The 18,731-nt window shown below is 50.6% G+C and overlaps 1 protein-coding gene across 3 annotated transcripts in view; it reads right to left on the bottom strand.

The window, feature by feature from the left end:
- The window catches only part of ATP6V1C2 (ATPase H+ transporting V1 subunit C2), a 52,525-nt gene that overhangs the window by 20,383 nt on the left and 13,411 nt on the right, over positions 1-18,731 (bottom strand). For all 3 annotated transcript variants that reach the window (XM_059405152.1, XM_059405153.1, XM_059405154.1), the window contains one exon: positions 4,770-4,855. In XM_059405152.1, the coding sequence (XP_059261135.1) occupies positions 4,770-4,855 (86 nt within the window). The remainder of the gene's footprint in view (positions 1-4,769; positions 4,856-18,731) is intronic.

Raw genomic sequence — 18,731 nt, 5'->3', positions numbered from 1 at the left:
GTGTGGGAGAGAAGGAGCAGCTGAGAGGGGCCCAAGCTCTGGAAACAGAAGGGGAAGGGCAGGCCCACACGGCTGCCCACGGAGGCGGCCCAAGGCACACCTGGATTTCCAGGTGGGGTGAGAGGGTGGGGGGGGGGGGGGGACAAGCACTCGGCTGGGCAGCCGCGACGCAGCAGGAGGGGGCAGAGGGGAGAGGAGATGAGCTCAGCTCAGGACAAGCTGGAGCCCGACAGGGGGGCAGCCGAGTCCCCAGGACACAGACGGAGATGAAATGGGGCTCAGAGGAGGCAAGCAGCCTGCTGGAGAGGCGGGCGCGCAACAAGCGGGAAGGGCCTCAACCGATCAGGCAGGTGACACTGACTGTTCCCCTTGGCCAGGACCCGGGAATTATTGCATTTCAACCCTACTAAGTGCTATCATCATCTCCATTTTCGAGGTGGGACCGGCACGCAGTGGTGGGGCATACGGAGTGCCACGCCCCTTCCCTGTCCGCCCACAGACGGTCACGGCTACGGTGTGCACCATGGCCTGTCTCTGCCCAAGAACCACGAGCTGACACGTCTGGCTCACCTGCCCTTAGAAGAGGTCCCTCGGGTTCCAGTGGGGCTGGAATTGACAAGAGTCGCCAAGGGGAGGGAGCTCATCCGTTAGGATAAGCGTCCTTGTAAGGAGAGACGCCACGGAGCTCTCTCTCTCTCTCCCTCCCCGCATGCTCTCTCCAAGAAAAGCCCCTGTGAGGACCCAACGCAGGAACCAGCCTGCGGGCACCTTGACAGTGAACATCCAGTGTCTAGAACTGTGGGAGATCCATGTCTGTTACGTCGGCCCCCCAGGCTGGTGTTTCGTTAAGGCACCTCGAGCCAATACAGACTTAGGTATAAATCTGGGATTACGGTGGGTTTTTGTATGACCACCCCTGCAGGGGGAGACTGCAGACCCGGGAGGACCAGAAGGAATGTGTGGATAATGGGGGTGTAGGTGGGGGTAGAGCCGGAGGCAGATCCAGAAGGCGGAGAAGGAGCCCTCCTATGGTGACTGATCCACTCACAGAGCCCCCCACCCCCCCCCCCACCCCCTCGCCCCTGCTGCCTGGTCCCAGGCAGGAGATGCTGGCCAGAAGCCCCTCCTCCTCCTCCCCACTCTGCCACTTCCAAGCCTGTTGCCTCCCACCCCTTACTCTCCTGCTGCTTTTGTCCTTCAGCATCAGGACAGGGCCCACCACCTAAAAGCCTGCCAACTGACTGCCCGTCCCACAGTCTTGGATGTTCCCCTGTTCCCTGCTTCTTCCAATGCTGCCTGATCCCCCCCGCCCCCATTCTCTTGGCACTTTCAGGCTCCTGGAGGGCAGATGGCTGTTTCTGTGTCCCCAGAGCCTGTCACAGTGCCCAGGACAGAGCAAGGGTCCCATATAAGACCGTCCCTATAACTCCAGGGACTGAAATAACTCGCAGGACATGGGTCGCTTAGAAGAGATATGCTGTACACTGAGCTCGTCCCCAGGCATTGTCACAGATGCTAGGGTTTCTGTGGCATTTAGATCAGAGAGAATGAGCTGGCTCTTTCCTCTAGAAAGGCTCCTGTCATTCCTGACAGACTCTGCTCATCTCCTTGGGGGGATTCCCCAGGCTCCTCTGGCATCACAGCACGTGCGGGACTACAGGGCTGTCCCCCTGGCCAGGAGCGCTTGGAGAGCAGCCCCTCTGCATGTTCAGCACCCAGCAGAGAAGCTTCCTGAGGCCTTTGCTGAGTGACCCTCCCATCCCAGCTCCTGACCCCAGACACTCACCCTCAGCACACATCCAAGGGCAGCATGGCCCTGCCCACGCCCATCATCTTTGGTGACAACATGGCCTGAGGACAGTTCTCCATCTTAGAAAGCAGCAAGCCATTCCCTTGGGCCTGCCTGTCCTTCCAGCCCTGCCCTAGAAAGGACAGGCCTCCCCTCCCTCCCCCAGCTGAAGTCAGAGGAGCCTTGGACGCCTGGCCTGGGAGGTCAGACCATGACCCAGGCAGGCTCACTCAGAATCAAAACATGCAATAAACAGGCACTGCCCTGGAGTAACAGGAACCTTGTCTGAGAACCATAACAAGGCCTTCCTGGCCTTATATGGGAGCAGGACAAGGGACCAGCAAACACACATGGGCCACGGCCCATCTCCCGCTCCACTGAACGGATCTCCAGGTGTTTATGACTTCTGTGCATGATCGAGGGCCCACTCCAAACCGCGGTATGTCTGCCAGGCTTCTGCTACAATCCAAAGCATCCACAGCCTTCCTTCTAGACTCAGAGCTCAGCTGGGGGCAAAGAACAAGCCAAAACAAGAGATGCCTCAGCAAGGCAAGGTGCCTGAAAAGGATGAAGTCCATGGACAGGGGAGAAAACCAGGACCAAGAGAGGTGACCCGCCAAGGTCCAGGACCGGGTCTGACCTAAGGCAGTTGCCGCCACTGGCTGTCCCCATGACATGGCCCTGGGGGAGATGGATTAAATCCCGCCTACTGAGGCCAACCCGGAGCCCTCCAGTTCATTCTGCCCATTGCTAGCTCACTAGTTCCATGGATGCTCTGCAGAAGAAAAAGAAAAAGATTTCCCAAGCCCAATCCTACCAGGGAAGCCCCAGCCAAAGTCAGTCTGACCAGGTCTCTGGACTGCAGTACTTTTCAGAGCCTTTATTGTGCTAACACGTGTTGTGAATGTCAGGAGTCAGCGGCCACAGCCCTTGACCTCTGTGTGCACAAAGCTGGTTACAGAACAAGCCTTCGAAGCTCTAGTCTCACCAAAGTCATGGGGCCCCAATTCACAGGGGGCCTGGAGGTAATGAAGCATATTACATAGATAAATACAGCTGAATCTCCTCCTCCCGAGAGGAAGCCGGGCTTCAGAACAGCAGCCATCTGCCCTGGGGATGGAGACCACGGGATGATAAGATAAGTCTAGCTTTAAGTAATGGGAATTTTGAGTAAAAGCAAGCATCCTGTTCGCTATTTTAACATGGGCTCAAATCCTCGTGGCTTAAAGACCAGGTTTTTATATGGCAAAGTAGCTCTCTGCCTTAAGCCAACCCTTCCGTCTAGGGCCCTTACAAATTACGGGCTGGGAAGGAAGATCAGTTGATCAATTTAACAAAATAATTTTTTACTAGCACAGCAAGAAATGTCAGTGCCACTAACAGACTGCTTTTGGAAAGGAATTTTGGTTAAGTTCCGATCTGTAAAGACCCATGTTCTTCCTGAAAGGATTTGCTGGGCTTAAGTGTTTGTCCTAGAAGGATCGGCTGGCCTAAATTCCACCAGTTTGAGAAGGTTGGAGAAAACCTAAAGCAAATGGTTCCTCTGAGCCAGCAACAGCCTGTTGAGGCCCAGGGATGGCCCCTCCTCCCCAAGGCTCCTGAGAGAAGAGCCCTTGTGTGAGTGGACCCCAGCAGAGCCACACGATGCTAAGCCTGACATGTAAGCTGCCAGGGTCCACAAAAGCCAGACTCCCAGTGCAGGCAGGAAGAGTGGGCACTGAGGACAAACATCAAAGAGCAAGGAGCAGACCACAGCCGAAAGATACAGAAAGTCCACCTTGAACTCCAGAACCAGAGGATCACCCCACTTCCGGAGGCATGCGGTGCTGGGGGCGGGGAGGTGGGGAGGGAAGCAGGGCAGACATGAGAAAGAGGGAAAAGGAATACAACAGGTGATAGGTCATACGGCTACGGTGACCCAGGTCCCAGGCTGTTCCTCGAGAAATCCACCAGGACCCAATCACCACACCCCAATGACCAGACTGAGAGTCCCCCTTCCCAGGGACACGCAGGCATCACGCCAAGCACACTCACGGCAAACAACGTACAACCTACTCTTTAAATATTTCATTTTTTCCTTCAAACCTGCAATGTAATAAGGAAGAGTTATTCCATCGCACGAACCCACAAAGCCAAGTTCAGATCTGGGAGCATGAGCAATACCCTTTTTCCATTTAAACAAGCAAATAAAAAAAAAACCTTCTGTGGTTCCCAAGAGGGGAAAACTATGAACTGACACGTAACGAGTGACAGAAATGTCAGATACAGAATTTACACTCTCATTTTTGGTCTTGTGTACATGCGGACGGTCACACATTCTGCGACTTCTGCGGGGTTCAAACACCTGATTTGAAGTTTCCCAAGTCTCCAAGTTTGCGCCTTGCACATTTCCAGCACACTCAGATTCTATGTCTGCAGTTAAGGGGCCTGAATGTCTCTGGAATCTGGGGTCTCCCCTACGGCCCAGGAGAGACAGAAATTCTAAATGCGAACACACAGCACAGAGAGCATTTTTGGTCTCTCTGGATTGACTGGGCACAACTTGAGACGTAAGTCTGAGGCTTTTCTCAGCCCCTGAAGGCATTTTCCATCTTCTTCTGGGAGAAGGAATGAATGGGGCTGGGTGGGGTGGGGATGGGGGAGGGGAACAGGTGGAATTTTCCAAGCCAGACAGAGCAGAAGCTCATGGGGAAGGCGGGCAGATCCAACAACCCCGAGACCCCACTGACCCCATTCTCCCTGCAGGTTTCTATAGGGTAAAAACGTCAGATGCTCTAGAAATGCCACAGCAGGACCCTCCACAGGCCAAGGGGCAGGTCTTCAAACTGAAGGTCCTGCTGAGCTCAAAATGGGGGGTATAGCTCTGCCCAATGTGCCCATCCAGACGCTCTATGGGGCCTGTGCCTGCAGCCTTGACCGGGCGAGCAATGGGCTAGAACCCGCTGAGAGAGGCCTGGGTAAGAACGCGCCAGTGACCTACCTCCGTTGGCTAGGAGGTTCTCCGGAACCTTCCCCTTGGCATCTTCCATGACTTCTACCACACTCTGGGCCATCTTCTTTATGAGGCTTTGGGAAAAGAACACAAGGCAGTCAGACTGGGAATGTGCCCTCCAAATCATCTGTGACATTCCATTGGGGGGGGGGGGGGGGGGAGAGATGGGCACTGCCCTTTGGGGACTGTGGCAATGTGGAGGCACAGACTTCAAATGTGCAGACCCTTCAAACCAGTATTTCCACTTCTGGGAAACCGTCTTAAGGAAATAGGGTGAACACGAAAACCTCCCTGAATCAAAAGATGTTCTTCGTAGCACTCTTGCTGAGAGCAACACACTGGAAACCCTGGGAAGGTTCAACAATAGGGGATTGTTGGAAGCAAATGGGATATCCGACTGAGGGCCTGCTGCACACGCCCCTGGAAGGAAGGTCTCCAAAGAATTCCTGATACTGTGGAACAAGGCATGTATTATCATGTTCCGTGGAAAAAACCCAAGACACAGATTTACAGAGACAGCACGGCTAGAACTAGGGGGAAATGTTCTTCCCACTCTTTGTTTTTTCGATTATAATCCATAATGATGGGGCACCTGGGTGGCTCAGTGGGTTAAGCCTCTGCCTTCAGCTCAGGTCATGATCTCAGGGTCCTGGGATCGAGCCCCACATCGGGCTCTCTGCTCAGCGGGGAGCCTGTTTCCCTCTCTCTCTCTCTGCCTGCCTCTCTGCCTACTTGTGATCTCTCTCTCTGTCAAATAAGTAAATAAAATCTTTTTAAAAATCCATAATGATGATTCAGTATTGAATTACTATGGAATATAATAATTCAGTATTGCTTTTTTTATCAAAAAATCAAACATTTAAGTCTCCAGAAAGGATCCTGAGGGCTTCAGAAAGTATGAGGAAGAACGGTGAGCTGACGAGCAGACAAAGCCGTCAAATCACGATGTTGTACACCTGAGACTGATGTGACACTGGAAGATCCAAAAAAGAATAAAACAAATAAACCAGAGGTTCCCTCCCCTCAAAAAAACGAAGTATGAGACAAGAACGGGAAGGGCAGGATTTCAAGGGAGGACTCAAATCCACGCGGCTCTGCCAATTACCAAATGTATCATTTTTGTTTATTTTGCTTTTAATTTTTAAGTGGGCTCCACACCCAACCCAGGGCTTGAACTCACCACCCTAAGATCAAGAGTGGCAAGTTCTACCAACAGAGCCAACCAGGCACCCTTGCAGCATTTTCTTTTCTTTTCTTTTTCTTTTTTAAGATTTTATTTATTTATTTATTTATTTGTTAGAAAGAGAGAGAGAGGAAAAGAGCACAGCGCGGGCAGGGGCAGGGGCAGAGCGGGGAGGAGAAGCAGGGAGTCTCATGCAGGACTTGATCTCAGGACCCTGGAGTCCTAACCTGAGCCAAAGGCAGATGCTTAACCAAATGAGGCACCCAGGTGTCCTGCCTTTTTCCTTTTTTTTAAAGTAACCTCACACCCAAGGTGGGGCTCATACTGATAACCCCGAGATCAAGAGCCAGACTCTTCCCACTGAGCCAGCTAGGCGCCCCCAAATGTATGATTTCCGTTAAATCCATTAAATTCTTTGTGCCTCAGTTCTTTTATCTGTAAGGCACAGATTATGTCCGTTCTGCAGGATTATTATAAATATTAATATAACTGATCAGGGCACCTGGGTGGCTCGGTCAGTTAAGCATCTGCCTTCAGCTCAGGTCATAATCTCAGAGTCCTGGGATAAAGCCCCGTATCAGGCTCCCTGCTCAGCGGGAAGCCAGCCTCTTCCTCTCCCGCTCCCCCTGCTTATGTTCCCTCTCTCACTGTGTCTCTCTCTGCCAAATAAATAAATAAAATCATTTAAAAAACATATATGTAACTGATCAGACTCCAAGGGCCTAGCAGCAGACTGTCCGCTCCTGGAGGGTGAGCACTGAGAAGTCCGGCTGGAAAACACGTCAAACCAGGACCAAAGTCGAAAGCTCTCAAGATCCAAATCTTTGCCTTAGGCCCTCTCTCGACCTAACCCTGGCCTCCAGGAAGGAGGCAGTGTTTGCAGGAAGCCTGGATCAGGTCACCGAATTCCAGATGGGAACATGGTCTTCTGCTGTTGTAGGGACCAGCCATACTGGCCACGCAGAGCATGAGGCCAGAGGGCTAGGGACCAACACAGGAAACTGAGGCAGAAGGGCACTGAAAGGTCCCAGATTAAAGAAGGAGAGGGAGAATAGGCCGGAGGAAGGCAGGAAAGGGGACGGAGGAAAGGCAGAGAAAGATGCGCAGAGGAAGGAAGGAGGGGGGAGGAGAGAGGGAAGAACCGGTTTTCCCATCAGAGTAAAATGCATTCATGACCAAAATTTTAAAAATACCCAAAAATGAAAACCATACTCCTCTGCCCAAAAGAACACACACTTTGCATTCTGGAATATTTCCAAAGCCTTAACACGTCCATAGCTTATGTGAGTTTTCTTTTGGTAACACCTACCACGTTAGCGGAGTCTACCAGGTACAACATCTGTAAACATTACCCCACGGAATCCTCACAGATGACTTGAAAACAAGTATTAGCCCATTTGACGGATGAGGCCCAGAGAAGGAACTGGACCCCATCCACCCGGTCCATCTGAGGACTCTGAGGCCACGCTGCTGTCGACAGTCGCTAAGACCCAGCCTGGACTTAAATCTCGACAAATGCCCTGTCATTTCTTGGAAGAGTAGCTCTGCATCACACTAATTATAATGAGTTATAATTATCCTCATTAGTGACCCGACTGATCTCATTCTGTTTCCTCCACTATCAAACGGAGATGGTCCTGCTCGTCTCCTGGGGCTCTTGGTGGAGTCTGATGCCATGCCCCTGCGGTTCCAGGCACGGAGTTCCAGGCACGCCTCTGATGTGCTCCAGGCAGCCCGGTGGACCGCATCCAGCGCTCGCCTCGCTCACGGGGAGACTTAATGGGAGACCAGGGAGGGTGGGGGACCCTCACTCTGGTTCCTTCTCAGTTCCCAGAAGCTTTCTGCGCTCTTCCGCTCCAACCTGCAGGTGTGACGACACTTCTGCATCTGCCTGGGTTTGCACACCATCCCTACTGTGGGTCACCTACAGCTCACAAGCAACTGTCTATCCCTTTATAAACAGATTCTCCTTGTCTGAATAGGTCTTCTGTTAGCTGTTAAGACCCTGACTCACTAACTTTATTTATTCATTTGTATGCTCATTCAGTCACCAAAATTCTGTATGTTAAGCAACTGGGTGCCCAGCACGGTTCACAGTGTTGTGAACTAAACAAAGTCCCGGCTCTCGGGAAGCTTCTATTCCGACACCGTCGCCAACTCCTCCTTATCCCTGGTCCAGTGGTGCACCTCCATATCCTCTGTGGTGCTTGCTCTGAGAAAATTACCTGTTTACCTGGAGGTAGCAGTGACTCTCACCCCCACCCCAGTGCCTGATGCACAGCTCAGGAAATGTTTGTTGAGCAAATACACGAATCCCGGCACTTCCCAGCACCTAAATGCCACCCATGCTTGCTTCCTTGTCCACTGCAAAGCAGAACGCACTCATCATCTTGTGAACGACTCTCTGCTGCTCCCGATTCCAGCCCATATGGAGCTTTTAGCCACAACAAGATGGCCGCGCATCCGGCCTCAGGCGTGTCCACCACCGTGGAACAGCGCAGAGTAACATGGTCTGATGAAGTTTAACCACCGGAAAGCTCACTTACTTCACATAACAAAAGGGGCCCGACGTAGCTGTGATGACCAACGACAGTCATCGGCCAACTGTGGTCTTACCGAGTCAGGATATTCTCCTCACCGGAAGGAACCTCAGGGACCACGTGACTCCACAGTTCACTGGGAACACACTTCCGTGAACGGAGCTTCCTGGTTCCTGGGCTCTGTTGCCCTACTCATGGACATGTGGGTTGTTTCCCCTGTGATGGGATGTTGCAACGGTGCACATGTTTGGCCCACTTACGCAGGCAGGGTCAGGTGTTAAAGGATAACCAGTGGAATAAAGGGAACGAACGCTGATGATTTTTAACAAACAGGCCAAGCAACTCTCCAAACACACAGAGCCGGCGTACAGCCCCACCAGCCCTGGGCAAGAGGGCCTGCTTCCCGAAACCGTCGCCAGCATCAGGTGCCACGAATGTTTCATCTCTGCCGATCTGATACCTGAAAAACGCCATGGCACTGCTGCTCTGATTTGCATCTCTTTGATCCTCACGAAGGCTGGACATCTTTCACAGGCTCATTGACGCCATAAATGGTCTGTTTTCTTCTTCTGCAAATAGCATGCTCATGCCCTTCCCTGTTGGTTTTTCTGCTGGTATTGTTCCTTTTTAAAAAAAAAAATTATTGACTTGTAAGGGCTTTTAAGGATCTCAGGAACACAACTCTTGAGATGGTGCTTTGAGCTGGGTCATATCCTCATTTGAAAGGTGAAAACATGAAGAGTTACGCTGCTGAAAGTCACCCCGTGCAGGGGGACAAGTGTCAAAGCAGAGACTGATCCAAATCTACATGACTCCAAAGTCCACGCTCCTCAGTGGTGGTTTAAATGACACGCGGCCCCTTCCTCTGAAGTACTCAGTGAAGATGTATACTGATCCGTAAGGGAGAATGTACAGATCGTATTTTGAGTTAAAAAAGCAAATCGCAAACACCGTGTATTTTGATCGAGGCCTTGGGTCCATCGGTGCCTGTCTCGCTGATGTAAGGAGAGGAACCCTGGAACCTGCTGAAGGCTTGCAAATGCCGATGGAAGGCTTGCACCATTCACTGGGGTTAATCTGGGCCAATTTCAGTTCTCAGCACGGTAGCAGTGACCCCTTTCACAACCCTCAGACTCATGATGGCAGCTGTGTGCTCCTGGACACGATCTGCAGGAGCCGAGCTGGGTCTAAAGGGTGCTGCCCTCGAGACACGGGGAATCTGTTCCGACGGCTGCTTCTGATCACGGGGGTACAGAGCCGGGTGGTCAGCGTTGTTATGCCTCCCCCCACCCCCTTAGCTACCCTGACCTCCAAGGGATTTAAAGAGCCTGTGTCTTTCTCCCGCCTTCATTTTTCTTTTTCCGCTTCGGGAGCCAGACATGAAGATTAATATTCAAAAACAACTGCGCATACAGGGAAACGTCAGAAAGTGAGCGTTCAGATCCAGGGAAGGGCTGGGAAAAGACCTGAGGAGACTGTAAGTTTATGCCTCAGGCTGATCCTTGGCACGGACACAGCCTACAACAATTCAAAATGATGATAATAAGCAACACTAATAACCAAAAACCAGCAAACCCAGAGAAGGACGAGGATAGGATTTCTAGAATCAACACGTCATTAGATTCAAAGCCCAACGTTCAACCAAAAACTCACAAGGCATACAAGAAAACAAGAGAGTATGGCCCATTCAGAGGAAAGAAAGAAAGGAATACAAACTGTCCCTGACAGAGAGATGATGGCAGGACTCCCAAAGACTTTAAAATGACTGTTTTAGGGCGCCTGGGTGGCTCAGTGGGTTAAGCCTCTGCCTTCGGCTCAGGTCATGATCTCAGGGTCCTGGGATCGAGGCCCGCATCGGGCTCTCTGCTCAGCGGAGAGCCTGCTTCCTCTCTATCTCTGCCTGCCTCTCTGCCTACTTGCAATTTCTCTCTCTGTCTGTCAAATAAATAAATAAGATCTTAAAAAAAAAAATGACTGTTTTAAAGGCGCTCAAAGAACTAAGAAAACTGAAGAGAAAGTTGAGAAAATAAACCATGAACAAAATGAAAGTATCTATAAAGAGAAAGCCTTGAAAAAATACCCCCCCAAAAAATTCTGGAGCTGAGAAGTATAATAACTGAAATGAAAAATTCACTAAAGGGCTCCCAATGCAGATTTGAGCAGGAAGACCCAGCCTTGAAATCAGGCCTTGGAAATGATCAAGTCTGAGGAACAGAAAGAGAAAAAACTGAAAAAAAGTGAACAGAGCCTAAAGGACCCATGGGACACAGAAAATGCACCAATATATGCATTGTGGGAGTCCCACAAGAAGAAAAAGGGACAGGAGAATATTTGTGAAACAATAAAAACAAACCAAAAGCCAAAAGGACTCATACTTCCTGATTTCAAAACTTACTATAAAACTACGATAATGAAAATAGGGTGGTACTGGCATACAGACAGACATATGGACCAATGGAACAGAATAGAGATCCCAGAAATAAATACTCATATACAGCAAGTGATTTTTGAAAAAGGTGCCAACGCGGTTCAGTGGGGGAAATGACAGCTCTTTCAACCCATGGTGCTGGAAAAGCTGGATATCCACACATGAAAGAATGAAGCTGGCCCCCCACCTCACGCCATATATAAAAATGAACTCAAAATGGATCAAAGACCTAAATGAAAGACCTAAAAGTATAAAACTATAGAATAAAACATAGGGTTAAAACTTCTACCCCTGGATTAGGTAATGATTTCTTGGATATGACACCAAGAGCACGGGCAAGGAAGAAAAGAAACTGGATCTGATGAAAGTTTTAAAATTCTGTCCATCAAAAATATCAGCAGAATACAAAGGCACACAGAATGGGAGGGAATGTTTGTTACATACCTGATAAGGGATTAACATCCAGTGTATATAGAGAACTCCTAAAATTCAATAACACAAAAACAAACAACTCCACTCAAAAGTGGGCATAGGGCTCAAACAGACATTTCTCCAAAGAAAACAAACAAAAGACCAACAACCACCTGAAGAAATGCTCAAAAATCACTTTTTAGCACTAATCGGGGGAGAGGGAGACTGGTAAAAATGCTTGGAAGGTAAACAACAAATGGCTCATAAACACTTAGGATAAAAGCTCAAACTCACTCGCTATGAAATATTTCTCACTTATCAGATTGGCATATTACAAAGTTTTATGACTTCAGCACTGGCAAGCACCCTGGAAAATTGAAACACCAGTGCCCTGTTGATGCCATGTCTACTGGTATAGCCTAGTTACTAGAGAGTATTTTCAGAACAACTATCCAAAGTTTTTAACATGTAAGGTATTTCCACCCACAATTTCACTTTCAGGAACTGGTTCTTCTGATAATCCTTGCTCCCGTGCACAAAACTCCTACGCAAAGATGTGCCTCTTACGGATGGCCACGAGAGGCCGTACCTCTTGGAGTAAAGGGGGAAAAGAAAATTGTAAGTAGTATCTGTAGTTATGGTCACATTTTTGTAAAAACAGAAGACATAAAAATACATGCATTATGCATGGAAAAGTCTAGAAAGATTGGCACCACGGTGGTGAAATGGATTTCTTTGGGCAGTAGATTTGCAGAGGGAGAATCTGGATTTTAAAATTAACAGCATGTATTCATTTAAAAAAAAATAAAAAAGAAGAATGGCATTACACATGAAAGAGAGCTATAAGTAAATCAAGTCAAGAGCATGCTACCTGGGCTCAGCTGGTTAGGATTTCTTTCAAATTAACTTTGCCCGTCAAACGGGGAGTCGGGGGGAGAAAGGGAGAAAGATGGAGGCCCCACCTAGGTGTGAGGCAGGGCAGGTAGGGAGCTGATCGGAGGGCAGGGCAGGCCTTCGGGAGCTGGGCAGGCTGAATCCAGATGCTAGGAACCTGCGGGGTAAGGGGTCAGGGAAGAAGGGCTGCCTCTGGCCAGGTGTGCAATGACAATGCTGTTCGTTCTTCCTGAGAGCCCCACGGGGTACCTCTCAGCACTGCTGGTTTTCGGACCCTGCGCTCCACGGGGGCCATTCCCTGGGGCCGTTGGGACATAGGATGGCTCAAGAGTTGAGAGCCTAGTGGGACAGGGACGCCTGAGATCTCTGTGTCCCTCTTGTCCTCCCGCAATCCCACGCTCAGCAGGCCATCTGTCGTGCAGGGCCCCGGGGCTCTTCTAGGCCCAGCCCAGATGGACGACGGGTACAAAGCAGAGGGCTCATCTCCATGGGCTCATCTCATGGCAGCGCCCCTGTCCCAGGGCCCCAAGCACAGACAGTAATTCCTGAAGGGCGGCCCCACTGCAAGCGCGCACAGCGAAGCTTCATGTCTCCTCCATCCAGTGCACCCCATGTAGCTCGACCTACCCATACCTCGGAGGGTCATCCTTGGTCCTCGTCAAAAGCCCATCTATCCTCAGAGAAAATGTGGACCCAGCTTTCCTCAGGGTACCCCACCCTGGCAGGCGGCCCACCCTCACCTGCCCGACCCCTTGCTTTGTGCAAAGAAGGACTGAGTCTCACACACCCAGTTCTCCATGAAGGGAGAGTGGCTGTCAGGTTCCCAGGACCCAAGGGCATCCACAGGAAGGGAAACACGGGGCTCCCTGCCTTCCCCTTGTTTTTTGGATGATTCAGACCAAAGCAGACGAATGTTGGTCTGGTTTCCAGAAATGACTCCAAGCTGGGGCGGAGAGGACCCACAGAGGCGGGGGGGGGGGAGGGGGGCAGAGGGCTTCCATAGGGTCTGGAAGCAAGAGTAGCAACAGCTTTTATCTAGTGAGTTGTCACCAGACCTTGGGCACCTTATGTACATACGTGTCTATAAATGAATGATAAACAAGGCGAGGCCACAGTGAGCTCAGGAAACTGAGGTTCAGAGAGACCAAGACCCTTGCCTGAGATCCCTTTGCTGGTGACCTTGACATTAATTAGTACCATCCCCATGCCTCGCCCCGGTGCAAGCTTCCGTCCACCGCGCCAACCGTTCTTAGCACTCCAGTGACCAGTGTGTCTCTCTCTGGCTAACCAAAACCCCAAGCATACCCCACAGATGGAGGGGCTCTGACCACCCCGCCTTCCTCTGCGGCCACACAGGAGCCCAGAGGAGCGAGGCCCAGCAGCCTCCACCTGACTCAAGGAGCCCCTGGGCACCTCACCCGGCTCCATGGTCCCTGCTTCCTCTTCAGCCAAAGGAAAAAGGAATCAACATGCCTTGCAGCAACTGTCAGGAACATGGGACTGGACTGTGATTCTATGACTTTCTTTTAATAAAAATAAAGGTCCCAGGGCGCCTGGGTGGCTCAGTGGGTTAAAGCCTCTGCCTTCGGCTCAGGTCATGGTCCCGGGGTCCTGGGATGGAGTCCCACATCGGGCTCTCTGCTCCACAGGGAGCCTGCTTCCTCCTCTCTCTCTGCCTGCCTCTCTGCCTAGTTGTGATTTCTCTCTGTCAAATAAATAAAAATATTTATAAATAAATAAATAAATAAAGATCCCGTGAGGACTCTGAGAAGGTTGCCCTCTCTGGAAGGCTCTGGAGGGTTCTAGAACAGCCTGGGATGACTGGGGAACTCTGGCCTCAGAGGTGCCATGCTTGGAATTCTGGCCTTGCTACTTAGAAGCTTTGGAAGTGGCAGGAATGGACTGATCTTTCCGTCTTCAGGGGGATCCCCCTGCATACTGTGTGCAAGGCCATTTAGTAAAATCGTCTGTCACTCAAAACAGAATTCACTTTGGTCAAATTGGCCTCCTGTAGCTCGACCTACCCATACCTCGGAGGGTCATCTTTGGTCCTCGTCAAAAGCCCATCTATCCTCAGAGAAAATTTGCCCCCGGAAAGGCTAGGGACAAGGAAGGCCCCTGGTTTTTAAGTGTTACTGACATGTTCTGGGGTCCTGCAGGCTTTCTGGGTAATGGGGCAGTCCTCTGAGCATCTGAATTAGAAGGAGGACTGGAATTTAAGTTCTAGAGTGTTTTCCAAAAAAGTCAATCCACCAAGCAGCCTGGGCACCGGACCCCACAGCAGGGGCCCCACTCGCACCGAGCAGGGCCCAGGCGCCCAAGTGAAGAGCGCCCCCCAGAGTTGTGTGACCTGCAGCCCCGCCCCCACCCCCAAACCAGAGGATGGACGGGCAAAGGCCAGAGCAGGCAGACCACAGAAACAGAACGACAAATGGCTGGTGAGCCTCTGAAAACGTGCTTCCTCTTGCTGCTGAACCAGGAAATCCACATTAAAACAGCACACGTCATTTGCATTCAGCCGGGTAAGCCCGCAGGAGTTTCTAAGGGCACCACACTGACAGGGGATGATGAAACAGCGCGGCCTCCCAACCTCATTGGAAAACAACTTAGCGATATGTACAAACAGCTGAAATGTGCCCGTGTCCTCCGAACCAGTCGTTCCACTTTCGGAAATGCCGCTGTAGGACGCGGCCGACTTAAACCAGCTACAGATTTAAGCGAAGGTACTTCTAGAAGAGAATGGAGTGAGAGTTTCATTACCATGAGAAATCAAATGAAAGAAGCCCTCTCGTGTGGAAAGTCCTTGACATTAGAGTCATGCCTGGGAAGGGTGACTAGAATATAAGCCACTTACCCAGAATCACCAGTAGGATGGGCCTTTAGAGACCCAGGAGAGGTGGGAACTACCGGAGGTCACACAGCCCTTAGGCAGCAGACCAGGGCCAAAACAAGACCTCAACTTTAGAGTAATAAATTGAATTTTAAAACTTTTTTTTTAAACGTCTCATTTAAATCCCTTGTCTGTTTGTACTAAGAGATCTTTTTTTTATTTTTTTTAAAGATTTTTATTTATTTGACAGACAGATCATAAGTAGGCAGAGAGGCAGGCAGAGAGAGAGGAGGAGGAAGCAGGCTCCCTGCTGAGCAGAGAGCCCGATGTGAGGCTCGATCCCAGGACCCTGGGATCATGACCTGAGCCGAAGGCAGAGGCTTTAACCACTGAGCCACCCAGGTGCCCCAGAGATCTTTTTTTTAAATAAGAAGAAAGCTAGGGGCACCTGGGTGGCTCAGTGGGTTAGGCATCTGCCTTAAGTTCAGGTCATGATCCCAGAGTCCCGGGATCGAGCCCCATGTCAGGCTCCCCGCGGAATGGAGAGTGTGTTTCTCCCCCTGCCTCTCCCCCTCCTGGCTTGAGCCCTCTCTCTCATTCACTCTCTCTCTCAAATGCAGGAGGAGGAGAAGGAGGAAGAGGAGGCCGAGGAGGGGGAGGAGAGAGAGGGGGAGGGGGAAGGAGGAGAAGGGAGAGGGAAAAGGGGAGGGGCCGGGGGAGGGGGAAGGAGGGGGAGAAGAAGAAGAAGAAGAAAGCAACAGACCCCACAGGACACGTAGTCACCCACCCTATAGGGCCCCCCGTCAATACACACATTTCAGGGCAAATCTGCAGGGAAGGTGAGTTTCCTCTCTTGGTTTATCTGAAAATATCCAGGCTTTCTATTTGCATGAAAGGCTCACAACAGGTGAATCTACAGACTTGAGTGGCCAATGACCAGAGGCAGGAGGAGTGGAGGGGTCGGGATGAGGCCAGGGGCTGGAGGAAGGAGTGAGCAGTGACTGACAGGCACGGCGTTTCCTTCTGAGATGACGGCCTCGTTCTGGAACCAGGTGGTAGTGAGGTAAATATAATGGAGACCGATGAACAGTGCACATCAAAGGGTGACTATTCCAGTGTGTGAATTCTATCTTAATTTTTAAAAACATGCCCCTGCCTTTCTCCTGGCTTTGAAGGTGAAGACCCAGCCTAGAGGAGAATGCCAAGGACGGATATGGCCCTTCCCACTGGATGTCATCACCTTCTCCAAAGTTCCCTGGCTCCACTCCCTTCTTTTCCATCTCCGCCAGATTCTCTAGTTACCGCAAATCTGTCCGAGCCCTGCCCTGGGTCACGGTCCCAGCCAGGCCGCACCATCTTTCTCCACGTCTCCTTCAACAGCCTCCTCTCTGCTTGTCCTGCCTCTCTTAATCTGGCCCCCTCCTCTCCAACCCGCCCACAGCATCCAGGCAAATCTCCGACACTACACAGCTTAGCAAGTCGTTGTGTTTAAACCAGGTCAGCGGTTTCCCAAGAAGTTCAAATATTGACGGTCTGGCTCCTTGGCAGAGTCTACAAGGAGCACATCTGCCTGTCCAGGCTTCTTGTCTACCCGCCTGCCACGGCCCTTCCCGCATCAGCTTTCCAGACCCACCTGGTGCCGCTCACCATTATAACAGGCCAAGCGCTCCTCCTTGTGCCAAGTCACCCCTAACAAACACAACACAGTGTTGGGTAACACTGCGCCCAACACATGTTGCTTCTTGCACTCAATAAAAAACATATTGTGTCCATGACGTACCAGGCGGAACCATCGGGAGACAGTTGTGAACAAACCATAATCACTTCCCTCGTAGGGCTTACTAGAAACTTCCCTCCACCACATCACTTACTATACTACCGTAGTGCTGGTTTCCTCATCTGGGAACTCCATCAAAACAAACAGATCTCTGAAACATTATTAATTGTACTACCACCAGCTCTGGCAAAAATACAGTGGTTCCCGGCAAATACACAGATGCCCGGCAAATGCTGCCTGGGGGGACTTGGGCCGACGACGTGAAGTGGGTGTTAGACCAGGGCTCCTCAGAGCCGACACGGTCCACCGCCATTTTTGTTTTGTTGACGCGTCACACGGGATGGAAATGATCTCTTCACTCATCGGCTGCATCTCCCAGAATGTGAACTTTCCAAAGAACGGCCATTTCCTTAAAAATAATGACGACGATGACGACAACTCAGTATTCCCTCTGTCTACAAAACCCTAAGTACTCACTGCAATTAAACAGCAGACCTAGCCCGTGAGAAGGGGGCCAGGTTGTGGGACCACATGGGACCCCATGCTTTAGAAGGTTCCAGTGTGGCCTTCCTCCAAGCCACGTCCATCCCATGGGGTCAGGAAGCAATCCAAAGATTTGAGGGTCAAAGGGTATGTGTGTACCCGCACTTCATGTGTCCCTGACTCTAGCTGCCTCAATGGGTAGATGCTTACCTAAGAAAAATTAAAATATATGTCAATACGAAGACCGTACATATGGATGTTCACAATACCCTTCTTTTTTAATAGTCCAAAACTGGGGTGTCCAGCTGTCACAGCTGGTTGAGCGTGTGACCCTTGGTTGTGGCGCAAGTCACACTCCCAGTGTCATGCGAATGAGCCCCACAACAGGTTCCACGGGGTCTGCTTGAGATTCTCTCTCGCCTTTGCCCTCTGCCGGCCCCCACCCGCATGCGTGCGCACACACTCGCTCTCTCTCTAATAAATAAATAAATAAATAAACGTCCCAAACTGGAAAGTGTCCATATGTCCCCCAACCGCTGGAGAGGTAAATAAATAGGGGCTCACCCCTAAAACAGAACACAACTCAGCAGTAGGAAATGACTGCTAAGGGGCGCCTGGGTGGCTCAGTGGGTTAAACCTCTGCCTTCGGCTCAGGTCATGATCCCAGGGTCCTGGGATCGAGCCCCACTTTGGGCTCTCTGCTCAGCGGGGAGCCTGCTTTCCCCTCTCTCTCTCTGCCTGCCTCTCTGCCTACTTGTGATCTTTGTCATATAAATAAATAAAATCTTCAAAACAAAACAAAACAAAAAAGAAATGACTGTTAATAGACACAATCACATGATGATGTGGAATGGAAAACTCAGACCAAAGGAAGGGGTCTCTCCTGTATCATTCAATTTGTATCAATGTTCCAAAAGACGCAAATAGGCTTATAGTGACAGAAAGCTTACAAGCGCTGGCGGAGCTGTAAGAAAGAAACTGATTACAAAAGGCCACAAAGAACCTTTTGGGGGAAGGGATGTGTTCATCATCTTGACTGTGGCCATAGTTTCACCGATGTGTCTATTTCAAAACTCAGCAAACTGCACACTTTGAAAACTTGCTCTCCACTGCTTGTCATTCATGTCTCAACAGAGCCATTAAGAAAAACAAACAAAAACAGCTACTATATTCTAGGAGCATTTCTGAACTGTCAAGTTCATAAAAACCCAATATTCGACAACACATTTTACGAGAAAGGTGTAGGGAAACGCAAACCCTTCTTCATTGAGGGTGGAAATGCGAAATGGCCAATGCACAGAAATCTGGCAACGTCCGTCAAAATTACAAAAGCCTATGACCCTCGGCTCCGCAGTCTGCTTCTGAGAATTCGCCCCGCAGGCACACCTGACACGCTTCCACGCG

The sequence above is a fragment of the Mustela nigripes genome, chromosome 7, assembly GCF_022355385.1.
Source record: "Mustela nigripes isolate SB6536 chromosome 7, MUSNIG.SB6536, whole genome shotgun sequence".
NCBI classification, from domain to species: Eukaryota; Metazoa; Chordata; class Mammalia; order Carnivora; family Mustelidae; genus Mustela; species Mustela nigripes.
This window is presented reverse-complemented; position numbering and strand designations above follow the sequence as displayed.